The sequence below is a fragment of the Rhineura floridana genome, chromosome 8, assembly GCF_030035675.1.
Source record: "Rhineura floridana isolate rRhiFlo1 chromosome 8, rRhiFlo1.hap2, whole genome shotgun sequence".
NCBI classification, from domain to species: Eukaryota; Metazoa; Chordata; class Lepidosauria; order Squamata; family Rhineuridae; genus Rhineura; species Rhineura floridana.
This window is the reverse complement of record NC_084487.1, coordinates 74,609,636-74,629,365: the sequence shown is the minus strand read 5'-3', so window position 1 is coordinate 74,629,365 and position 19,730 is coordinate 74,609,636. Positions and strand designations below refer to the sequence as shown.

The following is a 19,730-nucleotide window of genomic DNA, read 5'->3' as shown; positions in this document are numbered from 1 at the left end:
AATCCCCATCCCCGCTTGAGTAGAACAGTTATGATGCAGCAACATCTTTGGAACGATGTTACAGCATTCTGTGCCCTCATGAGATAAACAGTTATTACTGTCTTAACAAAATAGCAGAAGGCCCATCTACATGTTACATGAGTATGGAAAATGGCTTCTGCAGACTTCTACATGAGCCAGCTTGCATATGAATGATGTCTATTTAATTTTTTTTTATTCCAAATGTCTATGTCACCCAGCTAGAAGTTCTCCTATAGAAGTTTGCATTACAAAGACGGAAATATGCAGTGGATGACTAGAAAACCAGCACCCAAGTCAGTTCTGGAACTGGTATCCTGCCAGTGTAAGCAATCTTGTGATACATTATGGATGTATTCCAGTCAGTCTGAGCCCTTGTGGTCTAAATTGAGCAAAATGTATATCTCATATGGCCAAAACTAGATATTATTGAATTGAATTGAATTGAAACTTCATTTTTACCCTGCCCTTTTTCCAGGGCGGCTTACAAATAGAACTACATGTAGTTAAAAACATAGAAAAACATACAATTAAAATACAATTAAACTATGCACAACCTTAAAACCGTGAAAGGCACTTAAAAATCTAAAAACAATTTAAAATAATACAAATAATAATATAAAACAATAAAACAAGCCTTGTACAGCCCGATCCTAAACACCTTCTATCCCAAAAGCCTGTCAGAATAAAAAAGTCTTTACTTGCTGACGGAAGGATGGCAAGAAGGGGGCCATTCGTGCCTCCCTAGGAAGGAAGTTCCAGAACCTAGGAGCAGCCACCGAGAAGGCCCTATCTCATGTCCCCACCAATCGCGCTTGCAAGGGTGTTGGGACTGAGAGAAGGGCCTCTCCTGAAGATCTCAGGGCCTGGGCAAGCTCGTATACGGAGATACGGTCTGACAAATAGCCTGGACCTTGGCCGTATAGGGCTTTATAGGTCAAAAACAGCACTTTGAATTGTGACCGGAAACAAACTGGCAGCCAGCGGAGCTATTGTAACAAGGTCCCTGTAACCAGCCCCTGTTAATACTCTGGCTACAGCTCTTTGTACCAGTTTAAGTTTCTGAACAGTCTTCAAAGGCAGCCCCACATAGAGCACGTTACAGTAGTCTAAACGGGATGTAACTAAGGCATGCATCACCATAGTCAAATCAGGCATTTCCAGGAATGGTGCAGCTGGTGCACTAGTCTTAACTGGGCAAAGGCACTCCTGGCCACGGCCGAGACCTGGGCCTCCAAGTTCAGAGCTGAGTCCAGGAGCACACCCAAACTGCGAACCTGTGTCTTCAGGGGGAGTGTAACCCCATCCAGCACAGGCTGAATCCCTATTCCCTGATCTGCCTTTCGACTGACCAGGAGCACCTCTGTCTTGTCTGGATTAAGTTTCAATTTGTTTGCCCTCATCCAGTCCATCACTGATGCCAGGCATTGGTTCAGGACCAGGACAGCTTCCTTGGCTTTAGGTGGAAAGGAGAAATAGAGTTGGGTATCATCCGCATACTGATAGCACCGAACCCCAAACCCCCGGACAACCTCTCCCAGCAGTTTCATATAGATGTGAAATAACATGGAGGACTATACTGAACCCTGAGGGACCCCATAGGTCAACGGCCAAGGAGTCGAACAGGAGTCCCCCAGCACCACCTTCTGAGTTCGTCCCTCCAGAAAGGAATGGAGCCGTCGTAACACGGTGCCCCCAAGTCCCATCCCAGCAAGGCAGTCCAAAAGGATACCATGGTCGATGGTATCTGTCGGGAGGATGAGCTGGGCTCCTGGGGGTTGGAAGGAGAGGATTCAGATGGCTGGCAGAGGGAGGAGGGAGGAACTTACCCTCTGTGGAGCGAAGCCGAAACAGAGGACATGCCAGAGATAGGGTCGCCTAGCAATGGGGAGCCTGAGAGCCTTGAAGTTTTAGAATCCCCCCCAGACATTCCCAGGCCCTCCCTTCTCCGCAGCTCAGAGCAAGAGGGAGGGCTGATCACAGCAGAAAGGCGGAGAGATGGTTTACCCTCAGCTCCTTCTTTATCACCCATAGTGGAATCGGACACTTCAGAAGAGGAGGAGGTGATGCCTCCCCCCTCACCACGCACATGCAGACGGTTGAAAAGACAGGAGAGAAGGGGGGGAAGGCGGGCAGTACCTGAGGGGGAGTTAAGGAGGAGCGAAAGGCTGCGCGCCCGTTTAGCCCCTTCTTAAAGAACAGGCGGGAAGCAGCCCCTTGCTCTGTCAACTTTCTCCCAATGTCGCAGGACCTGTATCCCTGTATTGCTACATGAGAAAGCGCAGTCTTTGTTTGGACATTACCCTAATAAAACACGAATTAACTACAACCTCTGGACTGGTTTCTGAGTTGCATCCTGGGCCTGACAGCTTGACAGAGCCACCTAAATCACCCTCAACGCTCTCTTCACTTGACTGGGACAAGATGTCAAAGGGAGCAGCGGGGGGGACGAACCCCACTTCTGAGACGGAAGAAGTGAAACTCTTGAGGACTAAGGTAGCTGAATTGCAGACGGATGTCCAAGCCCTGCTAGCAGCAGTCAAGGCGCTGAAGACGGATAATCAAACCTTGAAGGCCACGATAGACCAGATGCAAACAGCCCCTCCAGCTGCTGCAGTAAAGGTTCCCATTGGATTGCCCCCAAAATACGCGGGACAAAGTGATCAGTTGGCAACTTTCGTGGCTCAATGTGAGTTATATCTGGATGTCAGGCACATGGAGTTTCCAGACGATGGGGCTAAAGTGGCCTTCGTGATTAGCCTCCTGGAGGGAGAAGCTGCAAAATGGGTGACTCCGTATCTCGTGAGAAAAGATACTGTCTTAAGAAGGTACAGAGGATTTATACAGGAGATGACCGAGATGTTCCAAGACCCGCAAAGAGCTGAAACAGTAGCGCGGCAACTAGGCACTCTGAAGCAAGCTAAAGGGACTGTTTCCGAGTACACTAACGCTTTTAAAATTCTGTCCCAGGAAACTGGTTACAATGACGCCGCCCTGATGTTTATGTACCGGAGTGGATTAAATGCTGAAATCCTGGATGAGTTGGCCAGGACCTCCCACCCCGCTGACCTACCAGGGCTCATCCGGCTATGCCTACAGATAGATCACCGGATGGAAGGAAGGCACCTGGAAAGGAAGCAGGAGGTCCCGAGATACTCAGCCTCGGCATCTCGCAGCAAGACCCTTCCCTCTGCAGGAATGGCAGGTAATGCAGCTGAGGGACAGGGAGGGGCTAGGCCAAGACTGTCGGAAGAAGAAAAGGAAAGACGCCGCCGAGAACGTTTATGCTTTTATTGTTCAAAGCCGGGCCACGTGGCCAGAGACTGTGGACTAAAAGGGGGGAAAGCTGAGCCGTCGGGAAACTAGAACACCCAGTCCACGTGCAGGCTGGTGGACTGGGGGCAGCGTTGTATAAAGGCCCCCCAACGATCCAACCTCCCTCAAAGGGGGTGTTGGTCTTGCCTATTCGGATTACAACTTCCAGAGGAGTGGTGTTTAATTCCACTGCCTTAATTGACTGTGGAGCCTCCACAAATTTTATTGATGCAAAGTTAGTTAAGCGTCATGGAATTTCCCGGTGGAAACTGAACGCTCCCCTAGCTGTGGAGACTATCGATGGGAGACCCCTGAAGTCAGGGGGGGGTGACACAAGCCACGGAGGAAGTGAAACTTCAAATCCCCGGGCACGAAGAGTTCATTTCGCTATACGTGTCAGATCTCTCGAACTTTGAGGTGATTCTGGGAATGCCCTGGCTAGCAAAGCATGAACCCACAATAAGTTGGAAGGAGGCGGTGGTGTGGTTCACCTCACAGTATTGCCAGGAGAACTGTCAACCTGAAGGAATCAAGAACACCTTAGCGGGGGCAGTGCAAGAGATCGAGCAAGTGACCCTGCCGCCAAAGTATGAAGAATTCAAAGATGTGTTTGATGAAAAGGAGGCAGAGACTTTACCCCCCCACCGCCCTTACGACTGTGCGATTGATCTAGTGCCAGGAGCCAGCATTCCATCAGGGAGAATCTACTCTCTCACAGAGATTGAGAGGGAGGCCCTGAAGGAATTCCTGGATAAAAACCTGAGGCGAGGATTCATACGCCCCTCACAATCCCCTGCTGGAGCGCCACTATTGTTTGTGAAAAAGAAGGGGGGGGAACTCAGACCCTGTAACGACTATCGCACATTGAACCAGATCACCATCCCCAACAGCTACCCGCTGCCCCTGATCTCAGAGTTGTTGGACCGACTGCGCTCTGCAAAAATCTTCACGAAGTTGGGTTTGAGAGGAGCGTACAATCTGATCAGAATGAAGCAGGGAGATGAATGGAAAACAGGGTTCTTGACCGCTTACGGACAGTACGAATACCTGGTCATGCCGTTCGGACTTTGTGGAACTCCAGGAATTTTTCAAAAATTCATGAACGACATGTTTAGAGACTTGTTGGACACATATGTAATCTGTTACTTAGATTATATCCTGGTGTTCTCAAAGAACCAGGAAGACCACGAGCAGCATGTGAAGACGGTGTTGCAGAGACTGAGAGAAAATCACCTGTATGCTAAATTAGAGAAATGTGGATTTGACCTCAAGTCTCTAGACTTCCATGGATATCGAATCTCAGCGGAAGGCGTGGAGATGGACCCAGGGAAAGTAAGCTGCATATTGGACTGGGGCCAACCTGTCACCAAAAAGGATGTACAACGGTTTTTGGGGTTTGCCAATTATTACAGAAAGTTCATTCCAGGGTTTTCCAAATTGACAGCTCCTCTGACTGACTGCTTAAGGGGAAAGAAGAAGTTTCAATGGACAGAGAATGCCACCCAGGCCTTTGAGGAGCTGAAGAGAAGGTTCGCTTCCGAGCCCATTCTGCACTTTGCTGACCCGACCCGCCCTTTCATCGTGGAAGCAGATGCTTCAGATTTTGCTATCGGGGGGGTCCTTCTGCAATTAGACCAAGAAGGAAAGGAGCTGCACCCCTGTGCGTACTTCTCTCGGAAGTTAAAGCCTGCAGAGAAGAATTACACAGTTTGGGAGAAGGAGCTGCTGGCCATCAAGGACTCTTTTGAAAACTGGAGACAATACCTAGAGGGGCCCCCTCATCAGATCGAAGTGCGCTCCGACCACAAGAACCTGGAAAGCCTCCAAACTGCCAGAAAGCTGAACCAGAGACAGATAAGATGGTCCCAGTTCTTCACCAGGTTTAACTTCAAGATCGCTTACCAAGCCCAAGCCAAAAACCAGAGAGCTGATGCCTTATCCAGACAGCCACAGTACAAAGAAAGCGAATCCGAGGACCAGCCTCAGTACGTGATCCCGCCAGAGAAATTAATGTTGGGATCATGCCAGTCTTCGTGGGAAGAGGAACTCAAAAAGGCACAACAAGAAGATGCAGACGTACTAAAATATGGGCAGGAGATGGGACAAAGTCAAGACTCAGAAGTAACCTTTCACTGAATGGACTATTATGGTTCAAAACAGCCAGATATGTGCCAGAAGGAGAATTAAGGCTCAGAATCCTACGCCAGTGCCATGATTCCATCACAGCGGGACACTTTGGGATTTACAAGACCATTCAGAACGTGGCCAAGGACTTCTGGTGGCCTAAAATGCGTAGGGATATTGAAAGCTATGTAAAGTCCTGCTCTGTCTGTCTGCGGACAAAAACACAAACAGGAAAACCAGCAGGACTGTTACAACCGCTACCTGTCCCACATGAACCCTGGAAGGATCTCTCCATGGATTTTATAACTGATCTACCCAAATCCCAAGGAATGACAGCCGTTTTAGTCGTGGTATATCTACTCACCAAAATGGCGCATTTCCTCCCTTGTGCAGGGGCCTTAGAGGCTAAGGAAACGGCCAAGTTATTCATCAAAGAAGTCTACCGACTGCATGGGTTGCCAAACAGTGTAGTCTCAGACCGAGGAACTCAGTTCACAGCCAAATTTTGGAGAGCAATGTGGAAACAGTTGCAGACGCAATTAAAACTCTCCTCTGCCCATCACCCCCAGACCGTTTTGAAAAGACATTTAAGAAGTTATGTGTCCTATCAACAGACTGACTGGGTATCATATTTGCATTTTGCAGAGTTCGCCTACAACAATTCTCTACACTCCAGCACTCAACAAACCCCATTCTTCGCGAATTATGGATTCCATCCTAAAGTCTTTCCAAGCAGCTCAGAAGGAATGCTGGTACCGGCAGCTGAGGACTTCCTAAAAGAATTGCAAGCGGCGCAACAAACACTGAAACAGCAGTTAAACGAAGCCAAAACAGAGTACAAGCGAGTTGCTGACCTGCACAGGAAGGAGGGCCCCCCCCTTCAACCAGGAGACCAGGTATGGCTGTCCACCCGTTTCCTCCAGATGCCGGGCAAATGTAGAAAATTACAAGACAAAAGGGTGGGTCCTTTTGAAATAGAAACTCAAATTAATCCCGTGGCGTACCGGCTGAAGCTACCTGACACGTTTAAAATACATCCTGTGTTCCATCGATCCCTCTTGACGAAAGCTGCCCCTCCCAGTGAGCTGCGGCCGGAGGAGCCTCCTGGGTCCCCACTCCTGATAAATGAGCAGCTTGAGTTTGAAGTTGAGGAAATCTTGGATTCCAGGATCAGACGCCACAAGCTGCAGTATTTGATTCACTGGAAGGGCTATGGGGTGGCTGACAGATCATGGGAAAATGCAGATGATGTGCATGCTCCAGAGTTAGTAAAACTTTTCCATCAACGTTTTCCTCACCGCCCCAAGCCAGACAGGGGGAGGGGGGCACAGCTTGAGAAGGAGGATGGTGTCGGGAGGATGAGCTGGGCTCCTGGGGGGTTGGAAGGAGAGGATTCAGATGGCTGGCAGAGGGAGGAGGGAGGAACTTACCCTCTGTGGAGCGAAGCCGAAACAGAGGACATGCCAGAGATAGGGTCGCCTAGCAACGGGGAGCCTGAGAGCCTTGAAGTTTTAGAATCCCCCCCAGACATTCCCAGGCCCTCCCTTCTCCGCAGCTCAGAGCAAGAGGGAGGGCTGATCACAGCAGAAAGGCGGAGAGATGGTTTACCCTCAGCTCCTTCTTTATCACCCATAGTGGAATCGGACACTTCAGAAGAAGAGGAGGTGATGCCTCCCCCCTCACCACGCAGACGGTTGAAAAGACAGGAGAGAAGGGGGGGAAGGCGGGCAGTACCTGAGGGGGAGTTAAGGAGGAGCGAAAGGCTGCGCACCTGTTTAGCCCCTTCTTAAAGAACAGGCGGGAAGCAGCCCCTTGCTCTGTCAACTTTCTCCCAATGTCGCAGGACCTGTATCCCTGTATTGCTTCATGAGAAAGCGCAGTCTTTGTTTGGACATTACCCTAATAAAACACGAATTAACTACAACCTCTGGACTGGTTTCTGAGTTGCATCCTGGGCCTGACAGTATCGAAAGCCGCTGAGAGGTCCGATAGAACTAACAGGGACACACTCCCCCTGTCCAGCTCTCTGCGAAGGTCATCCACCAAGGCGACCAAAGCTGTCTCTGTCCCGTAACCAGGCCTGAAACCAGACTGAAATGGATCCAGATAATCTGTTTCATCCAAGAATCTCTGGAGCTGGGCGGCCACCACACGCTCTATTACCTTGCCCAAAAATGGAATGTTGGAGACTGGCCGATAATTTCCAATTATAGAGGGATCCAGGGAGGGCTTTTTCAACAAAGGCTGTAGAGCTGCCTCTTTTAGGCACAATGGAATTCTGCCTTGTTGTAAAGAGGCATTAACCACTCCCCTCACCCACTCAGCCAGTCCCCCTCTGGCACTTTTGATGAGCCAGGAAGGGCAAGGATCCAGCAGATATGTGGTGGCTCTCGCCTCTCCAAGGATCTTGTTCACATCCTCGGGCTGTACAAATTGAAAGGAATCCATTATTATTGGACAAGCAGGAGCCAAAGTTACATCCCCTGAGACTGTATCAATTTTAGTGTCCAAGTTGGAGCAAATCTGAGCGACTTTATCTGCAAAGTGCCATGCAAATTCTTGGCAGCGGGCTGTTGAGTGGTCTATATTACCCTCCCAGGGGCCAGAGTTTAAAGGACCCCTGACCACTCGAAACAGCTCTGCTGGATGGCTCCCAACAGATGCAATGGTGGCAGAAAAGAAAAGTTTCTTCTTAGCCCGCACTGCCACGGAGCAGGCCTTCAGATAGGCTCTAGCCCGTGTTTGGTCAGACTCACACCGAGTCTTCCGCCAATGTCACTCAACTCCCCGTCTTATTTGTTTCATCGCCGCCAGCTCCCTGGTAAACCAGGGAGCTGGTTTGGCTCCACTCCGTAAGAGGGGACGCTCAGGAGCGATCGTGTCCACTGCCCTGGTCATTTCCCCATTCCAGAGGTCAACCAGGGCTTCGACAGAATCACCTGCCATGGTGACAGGAAAATCTCCAAGAGCCATCAGGAAACCATCCAGATCCATCAGCCTCCTGAGGCGGACCATCCTAATCGGTCCCTCAACCTTGCAGAGGTATTTTTGGCTTCCCCCCCATAATTAAGGATTTTCCTCTTTAATTTTTGTATGAAAGCTGCTCATTATCAGTGGCCAAGTGCCTGATAATTTTATTAGGGTCCTAGGCTACCTCATTTATTCACCCCAGATGCCAACAACCATTCCATGTTTACAGCCCTTGGACCACAGACCATGGGAGGGAGGGAATTTCCTTTTCTCCATGAAGATTAGCAAATGTATGGGGACGAGCCATAACTCAATGATAGAGAATATGTTCTGTATGCAAAAATTCCAAGGTTCAATTCTTGGGAGCTCAAGGTAGGGATGAGAAATATTCCTGTCTAAAATACTGAAGAGCTACTGCCAGTCAGTGTAGACAATACTGAGATGAATGGGCAAATGGCCTAACTTCTGACTCATTCACACGGGAGCGAAACTTCGTATTAAAGACACAGCTTTTGCCATTGCGATATATTTGCAAGGTTCACACTTCCTACCTTCCAGTCTGCTATTTTCCATCCACACTAGTTGGCGTTCCTCTGGAAAGGTTTAATATTGCTGTTTCCTTTTGGGCCCACCCCCAATTTTACATGTTTACTCCCTCCAGAGTATGGATATTGCTAATGGAGAAGGGGAGGGTTTTTTAAGTCAGTTTCATTGTTTCTTGTCAATTGCAAGCCTCTCCTGGCTGATGCCTGGAGAGTGTTAGGGTGCAACTGACATGAAACTATGTGAAACTGATTAGAGGGGGAGTGAGTGAAAAGCAAGGCAGGCAGTGGCTGCAGCAGCTTTTGTGGGCGGAAGAGAGGGAGGGAGCGGGCAATGGGGCATAAGAGAGCCTGCTCACTAAAAAAAAAATAGAAGCAAAGCACCTACACAGAGGAGCACAGTGAAGCTGAGACAGTTTTTCCTTTCCTTTTTGCATTTTAATTGGATTGAGTTGATGTGGATTTAAAGGGGGAAACTGCGTTTTAGCTTCTGCTTGCCTGCAATGTCACGTGAACCATGCGAATTACAAAGGGATGCAAGTAGCACCAGACACACACTAAATCGATGTGTGGATGAGCCCTTCGTGTAAAGCAGTTCCTATGTTCGCACACAAAGAAGAGTGTTTATCCCTAATACCGCCTGCTATTTTGAATTAAATATACAAACAAGCATGTGGGGATTTAAACCTTTTTTTCTTGTGAACTTATGAGCATCCATATTTAGTTCTTGACTTGTATCAACAGCAAGACTGTTCAAAATTTATTTTCTTATTGTTGAGAAATTAAAATAAGGGTCCCATTATTAAAGAAAAGTGAATGATACTTTGAGAGGAGCACAAGTAAATTTATATTGATGGGAAACAAGTGTCATATTTCGACAATATAATTTGCACAGCTGTTTCCTGCTCACAGAAGTGCTGACAAGGCAGCTAAGTACAATTAGGGTAGCGAATGCCCAATTAATTTTTCACTTTTCAACCTACTGAAACATTCACTCTTGTTATCTATTTCCATACCCATTTGCTGTGCTATCAGGAAGGAAATCCATAAGAGAAGCCTGAGGTACCATGCCTTAGACAGAGCTAAACCAAACTGCCACAACATTTTCCTAAGTTCCTCTGAATGGCAACTAAACATAGATCAGATCCACATTAAAGTAAACAGACGTGCAATACAGAAGCCATAATTCTGAGGCTATGCAATCAACTTGAGCTGCATGAGTTTTACCCAGTTATGCCATTCACATTCCTTGTGGTTGCTCAGGGACTTCAATATGACATAAAAATGAAAATGAGACTCTGCCAGTTTTGCAACGTAAGGAATTTAAAAGAACATAAAAGAAAATTCTTGAGGTCTTGCCCTTCTGAAATATTAAAACTCTTTAAGTCCATTCATTTCTGTTGAAAAAGCAGATGTATAGGTACTCTGCTTTTCTGAGGCAAGCCTCTTGGTGTGACTGTGGAATTCACAGCTGTGATTAACATCAGGTTACAATGTGGAAAAAAATTGCAAATCTTTTACAGTTATCTTGGCTCACTTGGTGAGTCCTATTTTAAAACTTGTTGAGTTGCTTTTCGTTTATGTTCTCCTTAATTCAGATTCAGTTTTGTTGCAAGATATACATGCCAAGAAAACCTTGTGTAAAAGCAGCTAGAAGAGAATGGGATGTGCTGCTGCTAAGGAAAAATAAGCCTGCAAACAGGTGCAGCCAGCAGTAGCACAGGAGAAGCTTTTGAGCACATACATTTGTATAATTTCAGCAGCAGTTCCATGAAAGAAAACAGCTTGATTAGGTTGGGAGGGGGGCGGTCAGGGAAGGCAGCTGCACAAGCAAAATATAAACATAAAGGGTAGGTACCAAGAGAGTCATGTTTCTCAAACACAGACGCCTGTCAGCCTTGTCCTGTGGAAAGGGGGGTTAAAGCTTTAAAATGAATTTGTGAGATTAATGCAAACTTAGAAAAAAAGAGGAAAAAACAGAAAAAATGAATGTTAATTGTAAAAGAAATTGGTATATTACAGGATTAAGATTTTTTTCTACCTCTAATTCCCTCAGAATTCCTGACTGTCCACAAGTCTCCAAGTCCTCCAGTGCTTGAGACCAGAAATTTTCCTCCTGGTCAGTCTCGGGGGCACCTGCAAAGCTAGATTCATAGAGAAAGGTTTGCTTAAATTGCAAAAGCAACCTGGCAGTATACTTCATAGGACTGGCTTATAAATTATAACACACATGTAACAACAGTACTGAACAAAGGATGAGCATGGGCAGAAGGCAAGCCAGCCAGTCAAGGCTATGGAACGTGAGCATAATTATTGATGCACAGCATAGAGGATTAATTAACCAACAGAAGTGGTCTGTAAATAAACTTCACACAAACCCGAGCCTATCATAGAATCATAGAATAGCAGAATTGGAAGGGGCCTATAAGGTCATCAAGTCCAACCCCCTTCTCAATTAAAGAATCCAAGTTAAAGAACACCTGACAGATGGCTGTCCAGCTGCCTCTTGAATGCCTCCAGTGTTGGAGAGCCCACCACCTCCATAGATAATTGCTTCCATTGTTGTACCACTCTAATAGTTGGGAAGTTTTTCCTGATATTCAATTGAAATCTGGCTTCCTGTACCTTGAGCCCATTATTCTGTGTCCTGCACTCTAGACAATTGAGAAGAGATCCTGGCCCTAGGGTTACCATCATTTTGTCATTTCAAAAAGAGTACATTTGGCTTCGATAAGTGAAAAGTAAGAGTATGCTGTTGCACCATCTCAAAAAGAGTACATGTATTCTTAAAAGAGTACAGTTGGTAACCCTGTCCCTCCTCTATGTGACAACCTTTCAAGTACTTGAAGAGTGCTATCATATCTCCCCTCTTCTCAAGGCTAGAGAAGCTTTGTCTCAAGGCCTACATTTATTGCAGCAATCTTCATTGCAAGTCCATGTTTACGAACTGATACAAATAGTGAGGCCACACATGCAGACACGTTTGTGAAGGACGGGAAGTTTTGCTCATGCAAATTAAGTTGGAAGAAATTTCACGTCCTCAATCATTACAATTATTAATGACAACTGCAATTGCCAGTCCACCCTAAAGATGTACAATCCTATACTCACTGGTTCATTGGCTGAGGGGCATTAGGGTAAAGTAGAGGGTTTCTGAAGTCCAGATCCACTACCTTTGCTGAAAAAATGCCTGTGAAAATGCCTTGGTGGGCTGTGCAAAAGCTCCTGTGGCCAAGCAGCTCTGCTGGGCAAGTTAAGTTCAAGAGTGGGGTCATGGTTGGGGTGTAGGAGGCATGAAGGAAGGGTACACCTACACTGGATCCCATCCCACCCTCTAATTCCCTGGAGCCACCTACAAATATGCTGGAAATCTATGCCAGCATTGGATCTGGCATAGGTATTTCCTCTCCTTCTGACTCCCATGGGAGGAAGCATACGGTAAGGAAATGATTTCCCCCTTCCCTCAAGCGCTGGGATGGTATATGTGATGCAGGGCTACTGCTTGCAGATCAGGGACAGAGTTTAGGGCCTCTGGATTCCCAGCCATAGGATCGCTCAGCCTGACACTAAGTGTTGAAGTATACATGGGAAAAGGGGGGCAATCCCCCCATTCCTTCAATCCATGTTTATTGAAGGGTTAGTCAGAACACAGCTCTTGATTTACCTGAGGCACACAGTAGTCAACTGCTGGATTATCGTACTGACTTTACTTGGCATGTGGAGGCTGGTAGTGTACGCAAGGGAGTAGGTAAACCTCTGCTTTGCATCCTATCTACCATTGATCAAAGGTACTTTCAGTTTAACAGAATAAGGCAGCACCCTACAGTTCTTCAAGTCAAGAAGAAATGAGATGAAAGCTCAGAATCGCTTAGAAACTTCAGACTATGCATAGCGCTGGCTGGATGCTTATAATAAATTGGAATCCATTTTGAGATGCATGTATGGGAATCATTAACTCAGAAAATAAGTTGGAGATAGACTTGGAATCAACTGAGGGAACAAATGTCTGCGGTTGAGTGCTATTTACCACAGGTTTCGGATCAGATTCAATTACAGTGGAACATCTTCATTATCAGCAGAGACAAACTAAGAAACCTTTCTTTAGGGTTATTATGGGCAAAACAGTGCAGTAGGTCACTTTCCACGAGGACACTTAAGATAATTGTCAGAAACAGTGTATTTGGGTGGGAATGTGTGCAAAGGGTTTCTTCAAGCCAGGCTATAATCACTATCAACACTAAGGACATTGATTAGACTGTAGGCCAGCTGGAGAAACTGGCAATAATGTCTATCTGAAAGTTATAGAAAAAACTCTTGTAGGGCGAGCACTGTCAGTAGATTCTTTTGAGCATTGCAAGAAAGCAGCACGAGAGCACTTAAGTTTTTAATTTTGACCCAAAATCTTTGTGACAGTGGCAAACCCCAAGTTCTTCAAACTGGGTTTGCCGAGGGGATGGGGTGTAATTTAAAGAGCCAAAGAGGTGGATGGGTGGGGAGTGCTGAACATTTTCCCCTCAATGCTTTTCTCCTAGCTAGGCATACTTCCCAGTTAGGCTCTATGCTGGAAGTGAGCCTAGCTGGAAGACAAGACTCTGGCGGAAGGGGCTACAGAATAAAAGTCTCAAGTGGAGGGGAAGATTCAGCACTCCCACTTGCGTGCTTTAGGCCTTTAATTTGCACCCCCGCACACACATTTTCTACATGAATTGGGCAGACCCATGATTCAAGACATAGGTCTGTTGCCATTATGTATGCTTTGGGCCCAAGGCTCCTTATTTGGCAGAGTAAGCAAAAGGCATTGAGGAGTCAAAACATTAATATATTCTGTCCTGGTTAGAAACAAGTTCTCTTGGCTGGAGTTTTCCCCAAGATGAATGATGGTTTTTAGATGGTAATTTTTATGTTATTGTAGGATGTAGTTAATAAAGTCGCTTTGAGACAAAACACTTTTATAGTAAGAGACAATTGATGATGATGATAGTTGCTAAAGAATTGCACTATCATCAGTAACATTTGACACATCAGATGGTTGGCCTCCAAGGAGTTGCAATATTGATGCTTAAGCAGCTGCATCATCTACTTGCCCTGTGTGTTCTTCAGAGGCAGCATGACTACCGACAATGTGGAAACAGCAATCACACACCACATAGATAATGAAGAACCTGTCCTTACCAAGATGTGTGTATGAATCTGCATTTGTTTCAACTTGAAATGAAGATGTGTATGAAAATAGATTAGGCAACAGGAGAAGGGAAACGAAAGACTCTTACAACATCCAAAGGGAGAGGAGAACCTTTTCAGTTTATTCTTTGCATTTGCATCAAGAGTCAATTATCTATCCTGTTATGCATAGAATTTCAAAAAGCACACATCTTGCTTTCAGCATCATAAGTTTTCATGAATGTCAACCTAACCTAATCTCATGCAACATGAAGTGAAAATATCTCAGTAGTTAGAGGACAAACTGGCAACTGGTATTTTGAACCCAGACAGGAGGCATACTGGCAAAGAATTTCATTGTCACTGTAAACTTAGAATGAGTATCTGGTACAAAACTTACCTGCTTGCTACTGGTTTATCCCATTCATCATCACTTAGCCCTGCATCATGGAAGGGATTGGTTCTGGGCCTGTTGGGAGGGGACAAACTGCCCCTTTGTTTTGGACTCCTCCATTCAAATGTATTGAAGTTGTATCCTGAAGCCTGATAATTGGGACCTAAAATATTAATCGTTTTTATGACATGATGCTTTAAACCAGGAAAATATTTACAACACTATATCATACTTCTGATGCAAATGTTATTTTATTGTTGTTATATTTCACAGCACCTATGTGAGCTAAGCCACTATTGTTCCCATTTTATAGATGTAGAGCTGAGGCTCTGAGAGTTGCTCAGAATTATCTAGTAAATCCGTGGTTAAGCACTGATTTGAGCCAAGGCCCAATACTTCCCAAGAGTATAGCTCATTTTGTATTCTCAATCTGTGGAAACTAATGACCTGGCAGACATGCCATCAAAGAACTCATATCAGAATAATTGGGACAAAGAAATGAGGCAAAATATTCTAGACGAAGACTGGGAATGGATTTGGCAACATGTCTCACAGCAAACTATGGGCGGTATTCAGTAAAATACTTTCAATAGCTCAAGGATTAGCACCAGTGCAACAGGGGGCTTATCCACATGGGAGCCTAACTTTATACTAAAGACACTGCTTTTACCATCGCTATAGATTTCTTGCTCAATGGTAGCTTTCAATCCGCTGTTTTCCATTCACATAAGTAGGTATTCCTCTGGGAAGGATTAGTGTTGCTGTTTCCTTGTGGTCCCACCCTCTAATTTTACATGTTTACTCCCTTCGGTTCAAGCCTTGGTGTGCAATTGACAAGAAAAAATGAAACTGACTAGACCCCCCCCTCATCTCCATTGTCCAAGCCTGAGTGAAAGGCAGATGGGGGGGAGGGAGGGAGCGAAAGGCAAAGTAGGCAGCAGCAGCAGCAGCTCTTGCAGGTGGCAGAGAGAGAGGGAGAGGGCGATGGGGCATTAGAGAGCCCGCCCACTAAAAAAATTGAAGCAAAGGAGTGCAGCACAGCTGAGACTGGTTTTCCTTTCCTTTTTGCATTATCAGCAGATTGGGTTAATATGCATTTAAAGAGGAAAACTGTGTGATAGCTTTTCCTTGCCTGCAAAGTCATATGAACCATGTGAATTAAAAGGGGATGCAAGTAGCACCAGACACATAGTAAATTGCTGTGTGGATGAGCCCAGGATTTCCCCCTCCCCCCATATGTACCCCACACCATCCCCAAATCTGCTCCAGAGGGTTGGGAGAACCCCCAGAACAGATTTAGGGGCTGCGTGAGGGAAAGAGAGAGGGAGCAGTAGTGTAGTGGTAAATTCAGAAGTGCAGGGTCCCTTCATGTTAGTCACAGCCACATCTCCCTCCCCCTTTTTTTGCTGCAGGGTTGAGAATGAGATCCTGGTAATGCCTTCTCCTACAACAATATACATCCATAGGAGCCAATAAGCATGAAAGAAGAGAGTGTTAGCTACTGAGAAGAGTCTTCTCAGTGGCTGATTCACCTCCTTTCACTCTGATTGGCTCCCATCATTAGGAAAGGACAAGAAAGCATGTTAGAAGACTCTTCTCAGTGGCTAACACAAACCACTTTCATGTTGATTGGCTTGTACGATGCTGGAGACATAAGGGCCTTGCTGGGACCCTGCTCCTAAAAAGGAAAGGGGTCTAAGATCCACCGAGACCCCAGATGACTACATCCCTATTTGCCATGCATAATTTTATAAACCTCTTTCATGCCACCTCTTACTTGCCTTTTCTCTATACTAAAAAGCCTCAAATGCTTCAACCTTTCCTCATAGGGGAGTTGCTCCACCCTCTTGATAATCTTGGTTGCCCTTTTTTGAACCCTTTCCAACTCTACAATATCCTTTTTGACCAGAAGTGTACACAGTATTCCAAATGTGGTCACACTATAGATTTGTATAATGGCATTATGATATCAGCAGTTTTATTTTCAATACCCTTCCTAATGATCCCTAGCATGGAATTTGCCTTTTTCACAGCTGACACGCAATAGGTCAACATCTTCATTGAGCTATCCATTACAGTCCCATGGTCTCATTCACCCCATGAGAGCATATGTGACACTGAGATTTTTTTTGCCCCAACATACATCACTTTACACTTGTTCACATTAAATTACATTTGCCATCTTGCCTCCCATTCAATCAGTTTGGAGAGGTTCTTATGGAGCTCTTCACAGTCTCTTTTTGTTTAACGACCCTGAACAATTTGATATCATCAGCAAACTTGGTCACCTCACTACTAATTCCTAATTCTAGATTGTTTATGAAGAAGATAAAAAGCACAAGTCCCAATACCGGTCCTTGAGGGACTCCACTTTTACATCCCTCCATTAGGAGAGCTGTCCACATATTCCTACTCTCTGCTTCCTGCTGTTAAAACCAGTTCTTGATCTACAAGAGGACTTTTCCTATTCCATGTCTGCTGAGCTTACTTAGGAGTCTTTGGTGTGGTACCTTTTTGAAAGCTCTTTGAAAGTCCAAGTACACTATGTCCACTGGATCACCTCTATCTATATGCTTGTTGACACTCTCAAAGAACCCTAATAGGTTGGTGGGACAAGACTTACCCTTGCAGAAAGGCTTCAGCAAGGCTTGTTCTTCTATATGCTTGGTTATTTTATCTTTAATAATACTTTCTACTAGTTTTCCTAGGACAGACTTTCAGGTAACTGGCCGGTAATTTCTGGGATCCCTTTTTAAAGATTGGTGTTAAATTGGCCATTTTCCATTCCTCAGGTATGGAGGTAGATCTGAGGACAAGTGCCATATTTTTGTTAGAAGATCAGCTATTTCACATTTGAGTTCTTTGAGAACTCTCAGGCAGATGCCATCCAGACCCAGACTCTAGAACTTCATTTCTTGACACCACTATCTGCTTTAGACTCCCTTCCTGCAAACGTTAGTTCAGGCATAGGGATTTGTCCTATACAGTATTGTAATAGCAAATTCAGAGGTGCAGGGTCCCTTCATGATAGTTACAGACATCCTTTTTTTCCTGCTGGATTAAGAATAAGATCCTTGTTAATGCCTTCTCCCACAATAACAGACATTCCTAGGAGACAATCAGCATGAAAGGGAAGAATGCTAGCTACTGAAAAGAGTCTTCTCAGTGGCTGACTCACGTCCTTTCACACAGGGAAGGACAAGGAAGCACGTTAGAAGGCTCTTCTCAGTGGTTAACACACTCCCTTTTCATGCAGATTGCCTCATAGGATGCTGGAGACAAAGGGACCCTGCTGGGACCCTGCTCCCCAAAAACTAAGGGGTCTAAGGCCCTGTGAGACCCTGGACAACTACACCCCTGGTCCTATATCCTCTACTGCAAAGACAGATGCACAGAATTCATTTAGCTTCTTTGCAATCTCTTTATCCTGCTTTAGCACAACTCCCTTGTCCATTTACTAGTGGTTGCTTAAGGTGACAGCTGTTATTGGCTGCTTCTATTGACTTGCCTTTGGGATAGGTATCTGAGGCCACTGAGAAAATTATTGCCATTTTACAATTACTCAGACAGAAGGCTGGCATTTGAGATTAGGGCACATCTGCATGGTAATATATCATACTACTGGTTTGATGTACAAGCAGAATACTGGTAAGCTGAAAATGCAGGTGTCTCTTTTCCTGTAATAAAAACATTCCTCTTCATCTGTAATAAAAATGTGCCTGCTCTAGTCCCGCAATCATCCTATATGCAGTGTGGGCAAGGGAGGAGTTAATAGTGACTGTGGTTCAGGCTGAAGTTAATAGTGGCTATGGATTGTAGGGAGCAGATGTGCATTTACTGCACAGCGAATTCCATTCAAATCAGCCTCTCAGATTTGTCCTCTGCACTGTGATCCCTTGTGGCGTTGCAAGGGGTGTTGCAAGTAATGGGACTCAAATAATTCACTGTGGCTGCAATAGGGCTCCGCCTCTCTTTTTCTGAGACTTGCAAGCAGCAGCCATAGGAAGAAGCACCTTAGTACCTGCCCTTCACACTGATGCCTCGAGCAACCAGGTGGGCCATCTTGCCAAGCAACCCACAGGTTTTCACACACCACAAAAATATGCTGCGGTGTGCGAGTTTCTGTATTCACCTGCTGAATGCATGGTTGGTAGGGAGTTGGGAGATAGGGATCCTGGAAAGCAGAGAATACAGCACAAGTGGGAGTATGACAAAGTCCTATAGACCAGGCTATACTTTACTATCATGTTAATAAGAAAACCAAAGGAAATGACACCACTTCCACTTAAGCTGTACTTGGACTACAAATAAGATTTAGCATGTTTAGCAGGTATTATTTATTTATTTAATTCGTTAGTCATCTCACACCTAATGGCCTCTAGGCGACTTACAACGTATTTTAAGAACATACGAATTTAAAAACATACAATATACAAAATTTAAAACCCAAACAAAAAGGACTAAGACAGCATACCAAAGGCCTGAGTGAAAAGGACGGTCTTTGCCTAGCACCTAAAGATGGATAGAAAAGGAGCCAGGCATGCCTCTCTGGGGGGCGCATTCCACAGCTGGGGGGCCACCACTGAAAAGTATTAAATTTGTCTCCATCCAACAGAGACAAGTACTGAATTTGAATTAAGCTGGAAAAGCTGGACAAAAATCAGCCAACACTTTAAAAACTGAAATGGAAACAGTATGCCAAGAGAGCACAAACATCATATTAGAATGGATTTTATAATTTATGTTATAAAATTATGAGCTATCTTGAAAACCATCATGTTCATATTCTAATGACTGACAGCATAAAGACTTCAATCTATACACAATTTTGGCTATAGATAAAATAGCTGTGTAAGGATCAGCATAGGCAGCTCAGTGAAGCACATGATAATCTCAATGCAAATTAACTAAAAGCAAAGATTACAGGATAGAGCATTCCCATTTGCTGCTGGTGGAGGGAAATGTTCCCTTTCCAGAGGTACCTTCTCTTCCTCATGTACTAAAGCCATTCAAGCTGACAGCTTGATGCAGTGTTAAATACTTAATGAGAAAAATAGAATACCAGCACAGAAAGGGCTGAAAAGCCATCTAGTGCAGCCTCCTTCCACAAGGCAGAACTATCCACCAACTGAGCCACTCGCTGATTATTCCCCATTTCAACCCCAAACCACCCATCATTTCCCAATCATTAGATAACTTTGTAAGGT

General features: G+C 45.3%; 1 protein-coding gene across 2 annotated transcripts in view; it reads right to left on the bottom strand.

Moving 5' to 3' along the window:
* Positions 1-19,730, bottom strand: part of GRIP1 (glutamate receptor interacting protein 1) — a 606,542-nt gene that overhangs the window by 7,227 nt on the left and 579,585 nt on the right. For both annotated transcript variants that reach the window (XM_061639804.1, XM_061639805.1), the window contains exons 20-21: positions 14,530-14,686; positions 11,011-11,113 (exon numbers count right to left, since the gene is read on the bottom strand). In XM_061639804.1, the coding sequence (XP_061495788.1) occupies positions 11,011-11,113; positions 14,530-14,686 (260 nt within the window). The remainder of the gene's footprint in view (positions 1-11,010; positions 11,114-14,529; positions 14,687-19,730) is intronic.